The sequence below is a fragment of the Oncorhynchus keta genome, chromosome 22 (genome assembly GCF_023373465.1).
Source record: "Oncorhynchus keta strain PuntledgeMale-10-30-2019 chromosome 22, Oket_V2, whole genome shotgun sequence".
In the NCBI taxonomy this organism is placed as follows: domain Eukaryota; kingdom Metazoa; phylum Chordata; class Actinopteri; order Salmoniformes; family Salmonidae; genus Oncorhynchus; species Oncorhynchus keta.
The window spans coordinates 38,697,443-38,716,929 of NC_068442.1; the positions used below are offsets into that span (position 1 = coordinate 38,697,443).

General features: G+C 40.3%; 1 protein-coding gene across 2 annotated transcripts in view; it reads right to left on the reverse strand.

Annotated features, from left to right (window-relative positions):
- Nucleotides 1–254: 254 nt before the first annotated feature.
- Nucleotides 255–19,487, reverse strand: part of LOC118401446 (AT-rich interactive domain-containing protein 3A-like) — a 63,994-nt gene continuing 44,761 nt past the window's right edge. The window contains exons 4-9 of one of the 2 annotated variants that reach the window (XM_035798952.2): nt 9,604–9,676; nt 7,557–7,740; nt 7,084–7,334; nt 6,438–6,701; nt 3,335–3,424; nt 255–2,118 (exon numbers count right to left, since the gene is read on the reverse strand). In XM_035798952.2, the coding sequence (XP_035654845.1) occupies nt 2,033–2,118; nt 3,335–3,424; nt 6,438–6,701; nt 7,084–7,334; nt 7,557–7,740; nt 9,604–9,676 (948 nt within the window). In that variant the 3' untranslated portion in view covers nt 255–2,032. Of the gene's footprint in view, nt 2,119–2,155; nt 2,690–3,334; nt 3,425–6,437; nt 6,702–7,083; nt 7,335–7,556; nt 7,741–9,603; nt 9,677–19,487 lie in introns of those variants that run through there. The other variant, XM_052475161.1, reaches the window with a different exon arrangement.

Below are 19,487 nucleotides of genomic sequence, written 5' to 3' on the forward strand. Positions count from 1 at the left end.
GCACCCCAATGGTGGAACAAGCTTCTCCCTGAAGCTAGGACAGCAGAGTCCCTTGCCCATCTTCTCCAAACATCTGAAACACTTTACTTTTTTCCCCCTTGCTAGCTCTGACTTTGCTGATAGCTACTTTGTTTAGGGAAAATACTTACTGTGATATGTGGTTATCCCAGCTAGCTATCTTAAGATGAATGCACCTTAGCAGTTAAAATGCAAATATCTCTGAGAGCTGCAAATCAATGGATATCTGATAAAAATGTATATACATATTTTAATGAGAAGATGCTCGGATGGGAATGCTTGCCTTAGGGACAAAGTGGTAAAAATATCAAATTGAAGATGCGTGCTGACCCAAAGTCAGGAATTGATTGGGTGATTCCACCCATCCTTTAAACCATAACACAGCTCTATGTTAACATTAGCCATTTATTGGGATAATAATTGGCTATTACTTTTATCATTCTCTGAAAGAGCTTTTCCCCCCAGGGTCTAGCTGGAGAGGACAGACTCCTTCATACGTTTCAGTGAAAATAGTTAGAATAACCATTGTTCTGTTGCTACAGGAGCATGATTACTATGCAGCTGTGTTATATACAAAAAAACTGTACTTCTGATAACTGAAATTAAGTAAAGCAAATGCCAGCAGATGAAACAGATATCAGTCAATCCCACAATATTCTCTGTAACATCTTCTACATTTACATTTAAGTCATTTAGCAGACTCTCTTATCCAGAGCGACTTACAAATTCTATTGTCATTAAACTGGCCTCTGACTCCTCAACAGATTGAAGATAATGGTATGGCTGTGAATATAAGAAGCACTATATAATGCAAGCATGTAGCTAAATTCATTAATGCTTTGTCGTTATGAAGATTTCACATATCAAGGTGTAGGCACTGTTGAGACATTATGATGACAAGCTTTTAAATAGAGTCACTTTCAGCCGCAAACCTCAATTTTAAAGGCTCAATGGCAGAGCTAAGAATTCCTGCACATATCAATCCCCTACTCTGTGTCATCTCAGAGTGATCAACCTTTAAACTAAAAGCTTTACGTAGAGTGAAGATGATCCCACTTCTTATAAAAGGACCGAGTACCCTGGGTAATTGATGAGACAACCTGATAGAAAACTAAATTCTACATGAAAATCAAAAAAATATGTTTGAAATGTCATGAGAGAAACAAACACTCAAACCAGGAAATACATTTGTATAATGTGTGGCTATGACAGAAACATATAGCAGTTAAATACAATGTTATTGTTTCACAGCAATCTGGCGGACACCTGAGAAAAACCTGCACATATTCTAAAGCCCAATGAGCATTAAGAATGCCTGTTGACTTCTACTAGAAAAAATTGCAAGACAAAACCTGTGTCTGAGCAATTAATAGAAAATCTCAGCAAAGATTGATTTGTTTCTGACTGCATCATGCAAACGTAAAAGAGGAATTCTATAACATGAGGTCACAATGGTACTTTGTTATACCCTGAAGAAATAACATACTTTAAAGCTTCCTTAAAATACAAGAAATGTCAAATGTTCTGCTTTATAGAATCCTAAATATATATTTTTTGCAATGAGTACATTGTTAGTGATGATGATAATAATAATAATAACAATGAGGAGAATGATAATGTTACAAACAACTTATTTTTCCTCTTGAGAAGAAGCTTCATTGTCAGTCAGTAGCTGTGTTAAATGTTTAAACAGTGCATTACCCTTCCAATGTATTCTTTTTCTTTTGTTCTCAGATAATCTGTACATTTATGTAGAAATAAATTATTCATAGGCTGTGCAAATATCTATCATATACTGTGGCTCCTTGTTGGGTTATTCAAATTTATTTAGGCTAAAGAACAAAAGAGGGAAGAATATATGAGAGGACCTGAGAGTGTACTTCAAGTGGTCTGAGTTTCAGTTTGTCTTGCCATATATGTTTTTTTTGGCATAGGCTAAGTAGAAAACGAGGTTTATTTTTGGCTTTAGTTAGCATCAAAGATAGGTGGATGAGGTAGGTGTGTAGGGGAGCCACTAGGATCCACTGTGCCCACCAGGGGCTTTGCTGTTACTTGAGGAGCCTGACAAGGCTGATCCTGCTGCCTGAGCAAAAAGCACACCTGCACAGAAAACAGAAACACCAGTGTGAGACTTCTGTCATTGCAAAAATAAAAGATAGCAAGTTGGTCTGAGTAACCTGACCTACATAAGTCAAATGTTGACAAACAATGTTGTGAATTCAGGAATGTTAGTTGTAGTAACACATACAGTACCAGTCAAAAGTTTGGACACACCTACTCATTTAAGGGGTTTTCGTTATTTTTACTATTTTCTACATTGTAGAATAATAGTGAAGACTTCAAAACTATGAAATAACTCATATGGAATCATGTAGTAACCAAAAAAAGTGTTAAACAAATCAAAATATATATTATATTTTATATTCTTCAAAGTAGCCACCCTTGATGACAGCTTTGCACACTCTTGGCATTCTCAAAACCAAGGAGTTCCTACATCTGCTGAGTATTTGTTGGTTGTTTTCCTTCAATCTGCAATCCAACTCATCCCAAACCATCTCATTTGGGTTGAGGTCGGGTGATTGTGGAGGCCAGGTCATCTGATGCAGCACCATCACTCTCCTTGGTCAAATAGCCCTTACACAGCCTGGAGGTATTTTTTTTGGTCATTGTCCTGTTGAAAAACAAATGATAGTGGGACTAAGTGCAGACCAGATGGGACGGCGTATCGTTGTAGAATGCTTTGGTAGCCATGCTGGTTAAGTGTGCCTTGAATTCTAAATAAATCACAGACAGTGTCACCAGCAAAGTACCCCCACACCTCCTCCTCCATGCTTCACGGTGGGACCCACACATGCAGAGATCAGCCGTTCACCTACTCTGCATCTCACAAAGACACGGCGGTTGGAACCAAAAATCTCTAATTTGGACTCATCAGACCAAAAGGACAGATTTCCACCGGTCTAATGTCCATTGCTTGTGTTTTTTGGCCCAAGAAAGTCTCTTCTTATTGGTGTCCTTTAGTAGTAGTTTCTTTGCAGCAATTCGACCATGAAGGCCTGATTCAAGCTGTCATCAAGGCAAAGGGTGGCTACTTTGAAGAATCTCAAATATAAAATATATTTTAATTTGTTTAACACTTTTATGGTTACTACATGATTCCATATGCGTTATTTCATAGTTTTGATGTCTTCAGTATTATTCTACAATGTAGAAAATGTAGAAAAGAAACCCCTTGAATGAGTAGGTGTGTCTAAACTTTTGACAGGTACTGTATGGTAACAAGACCGTGTTGTTGATTCTATGACTGGTGACTCACCGGTGTACATGACTCCATTGAGTTCCACTGACATACTGATGCTGCTCATGCCATTAGTTGTGAGATTGAGAGCTGAGTCCTGTCGGCCATCTGAGAAAACACACACAGCATGTAATGTACACAACACTCATAGGTGATGATTAACAGCAGATATAAGCATCAACATCTCAGGAAAATGTGTAAATATGAACAACCTCACTACATAAACATATGGGGCGGCAGGTAGCCTAGAGTTTCGAGAAGCAAGCCAGCAACTGGAGGGTTGCCAGTTCAAATCCTGGGTCTAAGGAAGTCACTTAACACCCCCCACAACAACTGCACCAGTGTGGCAGCCCCCTGCTCTAACCTCTCCAACCTGTATATGTATGTTTGTCTTCAGAGGAGTTGGCCACATTTCGGTTGGACCTTCTGTACAATTGACGAGTAAAAGGATCTTAAACTAACTGCACAAACAAACGTATAAATAAATGAATTGAACAATCTAATAACCTATAATAAGGAATATCTGTTACGTCCATTGTTAGAATGAGACCAAGGTGCAGCGTTAGTAGGCGTACATTATACTTTTATTTTAAATGACACCAAAAAACTACAAAATGCTAAACAAACTTAAAGCTATATGCAGTGCAGAAAGCAACTACACACAAACAAGATCCCACAACCGAAGGTGGGTAAGGGCTGCCTAAGTATGATCCCCAATCAGAGACAATAGACAGCTGCCTCTGATTGGGAACCATACCCAAAGAAATAGACAAACTAGAATGCCCACCCAAATCACACCCTGACCTAACCAAATAGAGAAATAAAAAAGGCTCTAAGGTCAGGGCGTGACAATATCTGAATAAACTAACTAACTAACTTCTGGAACAACCTAACAAACAAATGGAACCCACCCCGCTAACTTGGATACATTATATCAATTCATGAGATAGTTTACCAATGTATCCAAGTGAGTGGACACCTAAGGCCATTGATTCATGAATGGTTCCCACCTGATGTCCTCAGTTGCCCTTTGTGCCCGCTCCCATACCCTATCATTCTGTATTTCTTTATGACTGTAACTTGTATACAGGTACACCAGAGAAGCCACATCCCTGATTGGCAAATGAGTGATGTGGGGTGTGGGGGCTGTGCTTTGGCAAAGTGGGTGGGGTTATATCCTTCCTGTTTGGCCCTGTCCGGTGGTGTCCTCGGATGGTGCCACAGTGTCTCCTGACCCCTCCTGTCTCAGCCTCCAGTATTTATGCTGCAGTAGTTTGTGTCGGGGGGCTAGGGTCAGTTTGTTATATCTGGAGTACTTCTCCTGTCCTAGTCGGTGTCCTGTGTGAATCTAAGTGTGCGTTCTCTAATTCTCTCCTTTTTTTCTCTCTCTCGGAGGACCTGAGCCCTAGGACCATGCCCCAGAACTACCTGACATGATGACTCCTTGCTGTCCCCAGTCCACCTGGCCATGCTGCTGCTCCAGTTTCAACTGTTCTGCCTTATTATTATTCGACCATGCTGGTCATTTATGAACATTTGAACATCTTGGCCATGTTCTGTTATAATCTCCACCCGGCACAGCCAGAAGAGGACTGGCCACCCCACATAGCCTGGTTCCTCTCTAGGTTTCTTCCTAGGTTTTGGCCTTTCTAGGGAGTTTTTCCCAGCCACCGTGCTTCTACACCTGCATTGCTTGCCGTTTGGGGTTTTAGGCTGGGTTTCTGTACAGCACTTTGAGATATCAGCTGATGTACGAAGGACTATATAAATAAATTTGATTTGAGTGACAACCAATGTTCCCTCTAACTTCAACGTTGTGAAAATGATGTGCAACTTCCAGCACGCGTTTACTGTGAACACTGAGGCTGTAACCGCTTTAAGTTAGTTTTAACAGGGGCCAAGTAGGTTACTGTGGCTATTTGATCATAGTCTAGGCCTACCAGTGGCCTACCATGAGAGAAAATGCATCCTATAAGATTTTAACATGGAAATAGCTGTTCTATCATTCAGCCTACAGTAGCAGCCAATGTGTGGTGTTCAATGTAGGCCTACATTCCATGAGACTTTTGGGGAAAAAAACATGCAGGGCTTGACATTAACCTGTTTATCCACTTGTCCTTCAGACAAGAACGTGACTGAACATGTTATGTTGTTTGATGCAAGAAACCACTTGACAAAATAAAATGCATTATTATTCCCATACCATTATTACAGAGAGTCAGACAAATTATGCTAGCTACCCTCTGCCTATTGGCTATTTAGTTTATTCAAGCCTGTCTCAAAATACAACACTGCCCCTTTAAGACAAGAAAAAAGCTCTGTACCTGACTAGCTTTCAAAAATGTTTAGAAATGAACACGTTTTGTGCTCTTGTAGTAAGCAATCACACCCCTATTGGTGACTACAAATGATCTATAACTGGGCTAATAACTCACTAACTAGCAAAGGATATGAACTAAATGTGCACACGTGGCTACATGCAACACTACCACAGCTGTAAACACAGTAGAGTTAAAATTAAATGACACAGATCCATATATGGCAATGGTCTATTTGCATATAGGCCTTCTGCAGCTCTGATTAGTTATGCACCGGTCTGTGTAGAGTATGGGCTTAGTCAGTGCGCAAAATAATCATACTCTGATGCCTTGTGCCTACAACAAAATCTCTTGCATAATTTGTTTTGTTTTTCGGTATGTTACACTGAATGTGGCTAATATTGCGTTGATTCGATCACAATAGCCACAGTAAAGGGAAATGTTGATAGTGTTAACTAATGGAAAACTCTAGAAAGTTGAGTGAAGTTCAATCTTGTGCTTCTCTCAGTGGGCTGATATTTCTTCTGTCCTCGGGGCTACTGCGCACTGAAAAAGCTTTGTACCTACACACTGAAGGGTCTCTGTATGCTAATCCCTAATGAAGTGAAAATAATAAAAAATAGAAAAATGAATTAAGCTGTATGCAACATCTTTTTGAATGCGAACCCATCAAACCTTTAATATTAACTATACTAAGAAATAATTTATTTTACTGAAGGGAAGCAATGGTGGACCAATCTTGGTACTTTCAAATAAAATTTAACATTATTTAAAGTGCATTTAAAAATGGCAACAGGCTCTACCTTGGTTGTTGATGCGGATGTTCATGGGCATCTGGGCAGTCCTGGCCAGCAGATTGTGCTGCAGCGCTCTCTGCAGCAGCCGCTGGTGCTTCTCAGCAGGTAGGGCAATCTTCTTCTCCGGGGGCTCACCTGCCTCCAGTCTGTCCCTCAGCTGCTCTAGAGCCGCTAACTGAGCCGCTGCTGCCTGCACCGCCACCGAATTACCAACCAGAGGGTGCCTGGTCATGAAGCCCAAGCCGGACACAGGCTGGTCACCCTCCTCTTCTACAGGGGAGACGGAGAAGTTTAGAGCAGGGTAGTTTTGGTCGAGGACGTGGTAGCTCTTCAAATTAAGTATCTGTTGTATGATGTTATGGGTTACTGTTCACTTCAACCGTTCTGTGATAAGTATGAACCCTCCCAACCCTCATTGTGTTCACGTTCACTTCAATCGTTGGCTTTATTCATGTCAGTGATATGAATGAACCCACCTTTTTAATTTGTTTATTTTAAAAATACAAAATACATTTCCTCATCTCAATGCAGAATAATTGTCCTTTAAAGATATCTGAGTATAGCAAAAGACCTTTCGATCCATCAATACTGTTCATCGTTGGCTAGACGAGTGCATACAAAGTTCAAAACCCCAACAATTCCTTTTATGTACCTTTCTTGATTTTTTGGATGGGAGTGAGAGAGTGGCCTCCGTTGGTGGCCACGTTCATCCCCATGTTCTGCATGGACATCTTGGGGGAGGACAGCATGGTGGGGGTCCCATTGGGGGAGTAGGTGAAGAGTGAGCTGCCGAAGCTCTGCCGGCGGCCCTCCCGTCGGTTACAGTCGATAGCTGCCTGGAGCTCGTTGGGGTTGCTGAGGCTCCTCTTGTCACATTCGTATGGATACAGGTACTTCATGTACCTGTGAAAAAGATATTTCAGTTGGTATTGGGATAATTTTATGAAATATGAAACTATTTGAAAAACAAAGTATTACAATGGATAAGTATACCTTGAAACAAGTTTACAAATGATATGGGGGAATGTGTGTGTGTGTGTTCGGTGTGCATAAGCGTGTGCTCGCATGTGTGGATGTGTGTGTGTGTGTAAGTGCGTGCTTGCGCTTGCGTGTGTGTGTACTCACTGTGTCCTGAGAGTAAAGGCTGCACTGGTAATTGAGGTAGGCAGGTTGAGTCCTTTAGTGATCTCTCTCCACAGCTTCTTGTTGATGACCTCCACCAGGCCTCCCTTCTCTGTCACCAGCTGGTACAGCATGTACAGGTCTAGGACCTGCTTGGCCATGATGGGGATCCTGTTCACAGGGGTTCCTGGAGAAAAGGAAAAGACAATTCACTGCCTGTCGCTAACAACATACTCTTTTGCTAGGTTTCCCTTTTGATAAGTTGCCATGGAACTGACTGTGAACTGAGAAAACTTGCTAGTGGTCTGAAACATTTTAATGCTTCAGGAGTACAAAAATATATTCAGAAGTGTCATGTTCTATATTCTGGGTTGGACAGTAACTGATTAAATGTAATCAGTTACATGTAATCGGATTACCAAAAAAACGAACTGTAATCTACATTACAAGCAAAAAAATAATACATTATGACACCTTGTTTTATCATTGACACTCAATTCAGCACTGACAAAAAGGCGCAAGTTTATGCTTGTTACACCTGAGCGATCACTATGATGACACACCAAATGCATTTGATGGATCCTTTGTCTTCTTCTAATGCCTCTTATTTATTTACATTTTATATTTAACCTTTATTTAACTAGGCAAGCCAATTGAGAACAAATTCTTATTTACAATGATGGCCTACCCCCGGCCAAACCCTAACCCGGACCGTGCTGGTCCAATTATGCGCTGCCCTATGGGACTCCCAATCATGACTGGTTGTGATACAGCCTGGAATTAAACCAGGGACTGTAGTGACGCCTCTAGCACTGAGATACAGTGCCTTAGACCGCTGCTCCACTCGGGAATAATAATAACGTAAGGGGAAAGTAATCATAAAGTAACTGAAAGTAATCAAATTATGTTACTGAGTTTGCGTAATCCAAAAGTTACATTACTGATTACAATTTGACAGGTAAGTAGTAACTGTAACAGATTACATTTAGAAAGTAACCTACCCTACCCTGGTTCTACGGTATTGTTTTCCTACGGAGAGTATCACACCTTTTCATAGCACACAATACTTCAATACATTATCAATTGTCAATGCCATGTCTGTTTTGTTCTTGTTGTAGTATTGGGTCTTATTGTGCTTTAAAAAACATGACTTATTTTTATAATTCTGAAAGAAAGCTATGGAGAATTATTTATTTTTTTCTCATCTGTCTCTTTTCAATTCCCTATATTGTACCTAGAGGGCAGTGTCCAATTCTTTGAGCAACTATGCATGCAGACCAGCCCATACATTTTTTGAGGGCACAGTGTAAACATACCCTAAACACCCAATACTGGATTTTCCACACTGACTAACATAATAATATTTATTACCATTACCTTCAACATGTTGGTCTTATATTTCCGAAGTAGAACTAGTTTGTGAATCAAAATCATACAATGTGCTGTTTGCCTGAGTGCAGACACTTAACGTGTTGTGAAATGTGTTGTGAAATGTAATGTAATGTTTTTATTTGTATATATCTGCCTTAATTTTGCATGACACCAGGAAGAGTAGCTCTAATGGGCAACCAGAATAAATACAAATAGAGTCTGACGAAGTGACGATCATTAATAAAAGATGCAAATGCTGAACCAAACCAAACACCATAACTTAACAGAGCTACATAAAAACTCTGGCGCCTAAACATATACCTAAATACATTCCTAAGTTGATACATGCAATCTCATGTACGCTTTAGTTTTAGACGAGCTGGGAACAGTGAAGGCTTGGCCGACCATAAAGCAATCATCTGCAAATGAATAAAGATCCACCCAGAGGTGAAAGCTGAGAGTTTTGTTTCCTATGTCAGTGAAGGGGGGAGGGGCAGGGGCAGGTGGCTAGAGAACACAACAGGGCCTCTCAGTACTAACCCACCAAGGCAAACAGTAAAATCTCTATCGAGTCATGTATTTTATTTGTATTAATGTGGCTCTGCTGCATGAGATACTGGGACAGAAAGGTACAGTCCTGTCTTGTATATCCGCCACTCCTTTTACAATACTCGCTCACCTCTCTTTTGCATGAAGCTGAATAGGTCATCCAGAAACTCTTTTCTCTTTGGGTCTCCATCTAGTTCGTAGAGCTGGAGAGGAGCGGAGAAGAGGGGGAGAGATAAAAACAGGTTACAGCTGGGAGTAGATTACCAAGGGGGGTTGAAAACTATTATTGCCCCAAAATGGAGGATGGAGTCTCAGCTTTAGAATGCTATTAAGTCGAGAGAGGACGTCCAGTATGATGAAAACCTGATGTGGCCCAGCTGCTATGGCCGAGAGCTCCGGAAAGTTTAGTGAAAATTAACAGTAAAAGTGAAGCACATGGCTCAGGGGAATACAGTGGGCTATTGTGGTAACTTAAATTGCGGTATGAAGATTGTTCATAACAAAGATTGATTCACACTCGCTGGTGTGGAGAGCATCTTTTGACTGACTAGCTTGTCAAACAAAAGTGTAGTTTACAAATCAAACCAATAATGTATAACTGAGGCAGAAGAATACATTTTCTCATCATTGGGTTTTAATTCTCTCTGAAATGACATATACCAAACTAAAATATAAATGCAACATGTAAAGTGTTGGTCCCATGTTTCATGAGCTGAAATGAAAGATCCCAGAAATACACACAAAATGCTTTAACTCTCAAATTTTGTGCACAAATTTGTCTCCATCCCTGTTAGTGAGCATTTTTCCTTTGCCAAGATAATCCATCCACCTGACAGGTGTGGCATATCAAGAAGCTCCTGAGTGGGCTCTCGCGTGGCACAGCGGTTTTTAAGGCACTACATCTCAGTGCTAGAGGCATCACTACAGACACCCTGGTTCAAATCCAGGCTGTATCATAACTGGCTGTGATTGGGAGTTCCGGTAGGCTGTCATTGTAAATAAGAATGTTCTTAACTGAATGTCAGAAACCATCTCAGGGAAGCTCATCTGCATGCTCGTCGTCCTCTCCAGGGTCTTGACCTGACTGCAGTTCAGTGTGTGGGCAAATGCTCAGTGGGCAAATGCTCAGCATTCGATGGCCACTGGCATGATGGAGAAGTGTGCTCTTCACAGATGAATCCCAGTTTAAACTTTCCCGGGCAGATGGCAGACAGCGTAGAGTGTGTGGCCAAGCGGTTTGCTGTTGTCAACGTTGTGAACAGAGTGCCCCATGGTGGCAGTGGGGTTATGGTATGGGCAGGCTTAAGCTACAGACAACGAACATAATTGCATTTTATCGATGGCAATTTGAATGCACAGAGATACCGTGACGAGATCCTGAGGCCCATTGTCATACCATTCATCACCTCATGTTTCAGCATGATAATGCAGGGCCCCATATTGCAAGGATCTGTAGACAATTCATGGAAGCTGAAAATGTCCCAGTTCTTCCATGGCCTGCATACTCACCAGACATGTCACATTGAGCATGTTTGGGATGCCCTGGATCAACGTGTATGTTCCAGTTCCAGACAATATCCAGCAACTTTGCACAGTCATTGAATAGGAGTGGGACAACATTCCACAGGCAACAATCAACCACCTGATCAACTCTATGTCTCTATGTGAATGAGATTTGTTGCGCTGCATGAGGCAAATGGTGGTAACACCAGATACTGTACCTTACAAAAAGTACAGGCGTTGATTAGAAAACCAGTGAGTATCTGTGACCAACAGATGCATATCTGTATTCCCAGTAATGTGAAATCCATTGATTAGGGCTGTCACGGTTTTCAAATGGTGAAGGAGAGTCGGACCAAACTGCAGCGTGTCGATTGCGATCCATGTTTATTCAAACTACTAACTACTAACTACTAACTACTAACTACTAACTACTAACTACTAACTACTAACTACTAACTACTAACTACTAACTACTAACTACTAACTACTAACTACTAACTACTAACTACTAACTACTAACTACTAACTACTAACTACTAACTACTAACTACTAACTACTAACTACTAACTACTAACAAGGACATCAAGACACTCAGGACAATCACCCACAATACAACCAAAGAATATGGCTGCCTAAATATGGTTCCCAATCAGAGACAACGATAAACACCTGCCTCTGATTGAGAACCACTTCAGACAGCCATAGACTTTCCTAGAACACCCCACTAAGCTACAACCCCACTAAGCTACACACCACATACAAAAACCCATGTCACACCCTGGCCTGACCAAATACATGAAGAAAAACACAAAATACTTCGACCAGGGCGTGACAACGGCATAATTAATTTATTTCAATTGACTGATTTCCTTACATGAACCGTAACTCAGTAAAGACTTTGAAATTGTTGTATTATGCGTATATATTTTTGTTAAGTGCACAAGATGTATCACCAAAGCAACAGTTCGGCCAGAGCACACAATGCAGAACTCTAGTCTTGTTCTGGACTTGGGAGTACTTTATGCAGGCTCTTGCTGTGTAATCACAAACAGGCCATTCTCTTTGTGGCATTTAGCGCCCATTAGTGATGCCAAACTGGAGTTAGATCTTATTATCAGAAGGATGGGGGGCTGGATGACGAGGCGGTGGAGGGGCGGTAATAAATGTAGGGCTGGAGGCAAGGCCAGTCTTAATTACAGGATGCATGCATTTCGAGGAGTGCCGAGCCATAAATCTTCAAAATGCTCTCTCTCACCCTCTCTCACTTTCTTTCACTCACAGAAGTTCCAAAAGAATAAAGACATTTCAAATGTCATATTATGTCTATATACAGTGTTGTAACGATGTGCAAATAGTTAAAATACAAAATGGAAAACATCTTACTGCTGTGATGGCACACTGTGGTATTTCACCGAATATATTTAACCTTTATTTAACTCGGCAAGTCAGTTAAGAACAAATTATTATTTAAAATGAAGGCCTACACCGGCCAATATTGGAGTTTATCAAAATTTGATTTGTTTTCGAAATCTTTGTGGGTCTGTGTAATCTTAGGGAAATATGTGTCTCTAATATGGTCATACATTTGGCCAGTTAGTAAGCACAGCTCAGTTTCCACGTCATTATGTGAGCAGTGTACACATAGCCTATCGTCTCGAGAGCCAGGTCTGCCTACGGCGGCCTCTCTCAATAGCATGGCTATACTCACAGTCTGTACAAAGTAAAAGCTTTTCTTAATTCTCACCCCCTCACTTAGAGACCCCCTCTAACCCTCTCATTCTAACTCCCACCTACACACCCCACTAACCCCCAACTACACACCCCTCTAACCCCCTCATTCTAACTCCTACCTGTACACCCCACTAACCCCCCCACATACCCCTCTAACCCCCTCATTCTAACCTCCCCCCCCACATCACTCTGGCAGAACACATCTGTTTATCTGGGACTTGTGAAGTTTGGGGATACAGGTTTTCACATCAACTTAAATCTATAGTACACACACTGATAGGGTGTCGACCGCCTCCTTGTGTGCGACTGTCTCACAAAGAGCTGTGTTAAATGAGCAAAACGTTGGCAGTGAGCATAAACCTCGTTACATACATGCCACTACTGAGGAGTTTTACGTGTTTCTGAGTGATAGAAAAGCAGGCAGGCGTTTTAGAGTGAACTTTAAGAAGCAGGGAGTTTCAGTGTGAGCAGGTTTCCTGCCAGCACAGAGTTCATTAGATCCACCCAGAATGTTACAATGTGAAATGGCCAACAGATAGTCAAAGACACTACTTCAATGCATTGCCTGTGTGTGTGAGCTGCATAAAACGTTTGAGCAAGCTTTGTTCAGGCTGCTGTTTATGACTTAATGTTTCTTTGTTCGTGTCTCATGGATCATTGATACAAGATCTGCAACGTATTCATTTCTGAATGCTTTAACTATGCAGGTCAAGCTTGTTGTTTGCCTGTTGGGTGAAACACACCCAAAAATCTGTTTCATGTCAAACATCATGAATAATTCCAGCACAAGTAGTCACGGTTACTCAGAGGTTGCGAAAAACAACAGCTATCGGAGTCCCATGCGAGTCATCCAGGCACCTCGCAACAAGTGTCACGTAGCACATAATTGGGCCTAGCTATTGAGCCCTGTCCCCACATGGACATTGAGAGGGGATCGCATGGAGCTGGTGTGTCACATGAGCTGTTGCCTATGAAACACACCCATCCTTTCACACCTGCCAGGGCTGACTGACTGACTCACACACACACACACACACACACACACACACACACACACACACACACACACACACACACACACACACACACACACACACACACACACACACACACACACACACACACACACACACACACACACACACACACACACACACACACACACACACACACACACACACACACAGGAGGGCAGTGGGGGAGGGGAGAGAGAGGCCAGGAGGGGGATGGGAGGAAGCGAGCATGCAGCTTGACTTCACCGGTGTGAGGGGGTGCTGTATATGGAGTGTGAACCTGGGCACATGATCTCTCTTATTCAAATAGTGTATAGTTCCGAGCTGTGTCTCTCCCATGCTAGTTTGTTTTCACACGCTTATCAAGTGAACAAGGACAATTCAACAACAACATGTGGCGCAGACTGCTCCCTTTGACTCATTATCACACTCATACTTTGATTTCCAACTCAAAGAGATATAAAACCACAGCACCACCTAAGAAACCACAGTAATGGCAAAGCATCGCAGTGAGAAGAGGTATCTAGCTCCTGCTATGCTGGGTGACTTTGCTAGCTTACTAAATATGTATTGAATTAAAGGAGCAACTGTTCAGTGTTTATCATTTGTGATTGGTGTGTAGAAACAGATAAGCCATGATTTGTGTCGAGCATTATACCACGCAGTTACCATATATGTTTCACAACCAACAGCCTACATTTCTTTATTAGAAAAAATTGCTCATAATGCTATTTAGGTCCACATTATTGGAATTGGCTAGATTTATCGTAGCAAGCAATTTCACTACTTGCCTTCTTGAGAAGATTTCCATTCAAGGGGAAAATCAATTGTACAAGTCACGTTAAACTTTCAATAAGCTGTAGGAACAAGAACTGGAGACTACATAATACACTGAACAAGCTTAAGAAGAGGGAACCAGCAAAGTACACTGTCGTTTAAAAAAAAGTAAAGTTTAAAGTATGTAAATAAAATAAACCCAACCTCTACTTTTTTTTGTAAATGGATGTTTATCTTTTGTAGTGTGAAGACATTAGCACAGTAAGAATGAACACGGAATGAATAGCAAGAGCAGTTCCACTCTCTATTTGAATAAGCCTGAAACTAGTCTGACAATTTTTAAAAATATTTTTGTCTTCCCTGTTTGTCTCTACCCTCTTTCTACACCCCATACATCATACTGTTGTAACACATTACCAACCTTCACACCACAACCAGTTCGTTATTTTAAATGTCGAATAGCTGAGAAAATGTTCTGAAATTTTCATTTGAGATTTATCTGTACTTTTACCGAAAAAACAAATACATAAACCTCTTCAAATACATTTTGTCTTGTTTTCAAACCTGAAAACAAATTCAGCCTTTCTACATTTACATTTTAGCAGACACACTTATTCAGAGCAACTAGGGTTAAGTGCCTTGCTCAAGGGCACAATGCGATTAACCACTAGGCTACCTGAGCACTATACCTAGAGACAGAACCACTGTTGAACATGGCACAACACATTTTAAAAAGGTGCACCATGTAGAAATCGCTCCCCCATTTCCTGGTTGCTAAAATAAAATTATTTAGTGTCATTTTAGTTTATGTGACAAACAAGCAAAATAAGTATAGTGTAGAGAGTCATTGTACCATCTAAACAGCTAAGAAATATCTTTTCAACAACCAAAAATATTGTACTTTCAGCTGGTGTACAAAACCGAAAGTAAAATAATCAAAAACTAAACGTAAGAATGGGAAGCTTCATAGACTTGCTTTCAGAATGACAGATCTATAACTCACATTCTATGTGAATTTGGTTGGGTCGCCCACAAAGCTACACATCCTGACTGAATTCCTGACTTCATAATCCAAGATTCACCTAATGGATAGTGGGTTGGGACAGTATCAAAAGATTTAGACGTAAGCAAATACTCAGAGAAGCAAAAACAAAGCTGTTCCTCCCAGTGAGTATTGCAGCATTTTCTAAGAACTGAAGAGGAGAGGATTGGAGAGGATTGTAAAAAAAATAACAACGAACTGCTTTGCTTGGATTAAGAGTAATATGGTGATACACAATGCAAAGGGTAGCATAGCAAGTGTAATATGTTTGAATTCTGTCAATTAATGGAGTCAATGAAGGAATCCTGCATAGGGCCAATGTCAAAGTAATAATCATGTCTTTCATTGGATATATTTACAGTTGATGTTAAAATAGAGTGAACACCTCTTGACGATACATACAAGACATGGAAATAGAATGAACACTATTCAATGACACATGTATCCCATTCCCACTAACCTCAGCTGTTCTTACAGTACATACAGCCTGTATAGACTTTGATAAGAATGTGGAACAGTTGGCAGCTTGTGAGAGCGTCTAGATTGCTAACTGTATGACGATGTATTAAGGGCCTAACCTAACTACACAGTCTAATGAATAGTATCAAGTTTATAAATGCCAAAGAAGGTAGGGCGGAACTTTGAGCAAGCTGCAGTCTCACATGTGAGCAATGTGAGTGGATGGGGAAATGTTTGATTGGCACGAACAAGAACAGGCTCTAAGAAGACAACATCACCTAACCAAACAAACTGGTCCCAGTGCCTGTGTTACCAAACAGGACCGGCAGACAATCTGAAGGGAACAGAAGACATGTCTGGCGAGAAAGGCTCTGGTTGTTAGCAGAGTGTCAATCAGAATGATTGATAACCTTGGCTATGAGGGTGATGGATAACGACAGCCCAGGTCACGTCCCCCCCACCCTCAGCAGCCCTTTCCATGTGGCTCTTTAGGGAAGGACATGTCCTGGTCAGTTAACACTAGTTACCACAGCCACAAAGTCAAAATTGGCTATATCGTATAAATTAATGAAATGTCCTTCATAAGGTTAGCAGTGTGGTTAAGGTTAAGTTTAAAACCAGATTTTAATTAAGATAATTGTCAAAATAGGTGGGGTTTAGCCATAATTTTGTGGCTGTGGTAACTAGTGACATCGGCCTTGTTTGGGCCATCCAGATCAATAGGTTGGATGGGTAAAACGTTTAACCTGTGCTAACCCTTGATCATAGGGCACCCATAATTGTCCCAGCCAGCATCGTAAGGCCGTCATTGTAAATAAGAATTTGTTCTGAACTGACTTGCCTAGTTAAATAATGGTTAAATATATATATTTTTTTAAATAAAATAAAATTGTCCTCTCCTTGTCAGCTGCCATGTTGTGGTACCGACCTGAATTTGTCAAATAGAAACACATTTTTTCATTGCAAAACATTTTCAGTTTGCAGTAAATGGCAGTAAATGTTTTGCAACAGAATCAGCGTAATGAATACACCCCAGGGGGAGTCATGACAATGCCCACTGTTGTGACTTGAATCCTAACCATCTTTCAGAAGTGGATAGGTTCAAAACAAGGTGTGGCTGGTTAATCTCACACATCATTCTTTGTATGACGGTCATGCTTATAATGGCTATTGAATTGTACATTTACATTTTCCCCAACTGACATTTTCCCCAATCTATTTCAAATAAGGTGGATTCAGAAATACCAGGTAGTGTGAAACATTATATCTGTGTCTAATCTATTTCCCATTCATTTCTTAAAGAATGCAACCTTTTAATGCCCAAGGCTGATGGAGAACTGTTTCAAGCTATTTCAAGGCGACAGAGCACAAAAATGGTCTTTGTAAGGATATGGATGTTTCTATAGATGACTTCTTTCATAGACGTCATAACTTTGTTTGTTGACACTTCAATAGTAACCATTCAATAGTAATCACATTTTTACCAGAGTATTTTGGCACAAGGTTACATTCTAGTCTTTCATACCGTAAGAAGCTTGAGCCTTGTATAGAAATGTACAGATTAGACACAACAAACGACGCAGGTCATCCACAAAGAAAGATATATGGTTTGAGAGGTTGGACTCAGTCTAGCAACGTCAAACATATTTCGTTATTTTTTTTGTTGCTTTAGCCAATAAAGCAAATGCATGTTGTATAATCTCAATCCACTCCCTGACAATGTATTAGTTGACAAGTCACGGTTAAATCAAATCACTTTCTGAATAAATACAAAGCTAGGTTTTCCCAGATAACTAAAGACACTGTGTAGATGCCTTGAAACTATACAAAAAAGGCAAAATGCCAAAATGGGAACAGAGAAAAAGAAATGCTGACCTTTATGCAATCATTGTTTACATTCCTGCAACTAGCTACCCCCCTTCAACACCATATTGAGTGCCTGCCAATTTCCAGAATCCCCTTGGCTGCACAGTTCTGACATCAGCTGCAAAGCAACTAGATACTGAACACTTTAAAACACTCCACTTCACAGCCAAAAGCCAGTATTCACTACACTTGTACTGCTTGGCTGCTGTTCAAACTGCTCTCTCTCTCTCTCCCTCGCTCCCTCCCACACCCTTTAGTTACATCCCTCTGTTTCTCCTTGACTCATCAGGAAGACTTTAATAGGTCTTCCCATGCCACTGTTTGTTTTGTTTAAGCCGTTGTTTTTATGGGATGCCTAGTTCCATTAACCCTGTTCTTTCTTTGTGTTAAAACAAAGTCTGTCACACACCCAAAGGTTCCCCAGTGCACTTCATGGCCGATAGTTTGACGACAGAATTTTTCAACAGACATTCAGCATATCCTCCAATGATCTGTCATGCACTGCACACAAATGATCACACAAATAAATGCTGTGAGAACTAGATGCAATACATCACTGACTTTGCTTAAGTCTGGATTTTATTCATTTACAGTGTCCTCCGTCATTATTATTTTGGCTCTATAGTTCAAAAGTTGGGATTTTAAATCGAACAATGAGGTTCAAGTGAAGACTGTCAGCTTTCATTTATAAAGGACAGCACGTTTTATAAAGGACAGCACTTTTTGTATATAGTCCCCCCAAATTAGGGGAGCAAAAACTTTGAGACAAATTCACTTATATGTGTATTAAAGTAGTCAAAAGTTAAGTATTTGGTCCCATATTTGTAGCACACAGTGACTACATCAAGCTTGTGACTCTACACACTTGCTGTATAATTAGGTTGTTTCAGATTATTTTGTGCCCAATAGAAATGAATGATAAATAATGTACTGTGTCATTTTGGAGTCACTTTTATTGTAAATAAGAATAGAATATGTTTTAATACACTTCTACATTAATCTGGATGCTACCGTGAATATGGATAATCCTGAATGAATTGTGAATAAGGAGTTAAACATTTTTAGACACACAAATATCCCCCAAAAATTCGAACCTCCACTATTATTGTAATGGTGAGATGTTAGCATGTCTTGAAGGTATGATATTTGTGCGTCTAACTTTCTCACTCATCATTATTTACGATTAATTCAGGATCATCTGTAATCATGGTAGCATCCACATTAATGTAGAAGTATTTCGAAACATATTCTATTGTTATTTACAATAAATGTGACCCCAAATTGACACAATACATTATTTACCATTCATTTCTATTGGAATATGTACAATTAAAAAAAAATACTTAACCTGATATGGATGAAAATACCCTAAAATTAAAGCAGTTGCACTTTAACCTCAGTCATTTTTAGATTTCAAATCCAACATTTTAGAGTAGAGACAAAATAAGAAAAAATGCTTCACTGTCCCAATAATTACGGAGGGCAATATATATCAGGCCAATTGACTTATTTTGTACGAGCGAATCCTTTTAGGCTACATGGTTTCAGAGGCAAACTGTTTTACAGTGGTTACACCAATAGCAAAAGGCTCGAGTCACATTTTGAGCAAGACTTTGTGTAAT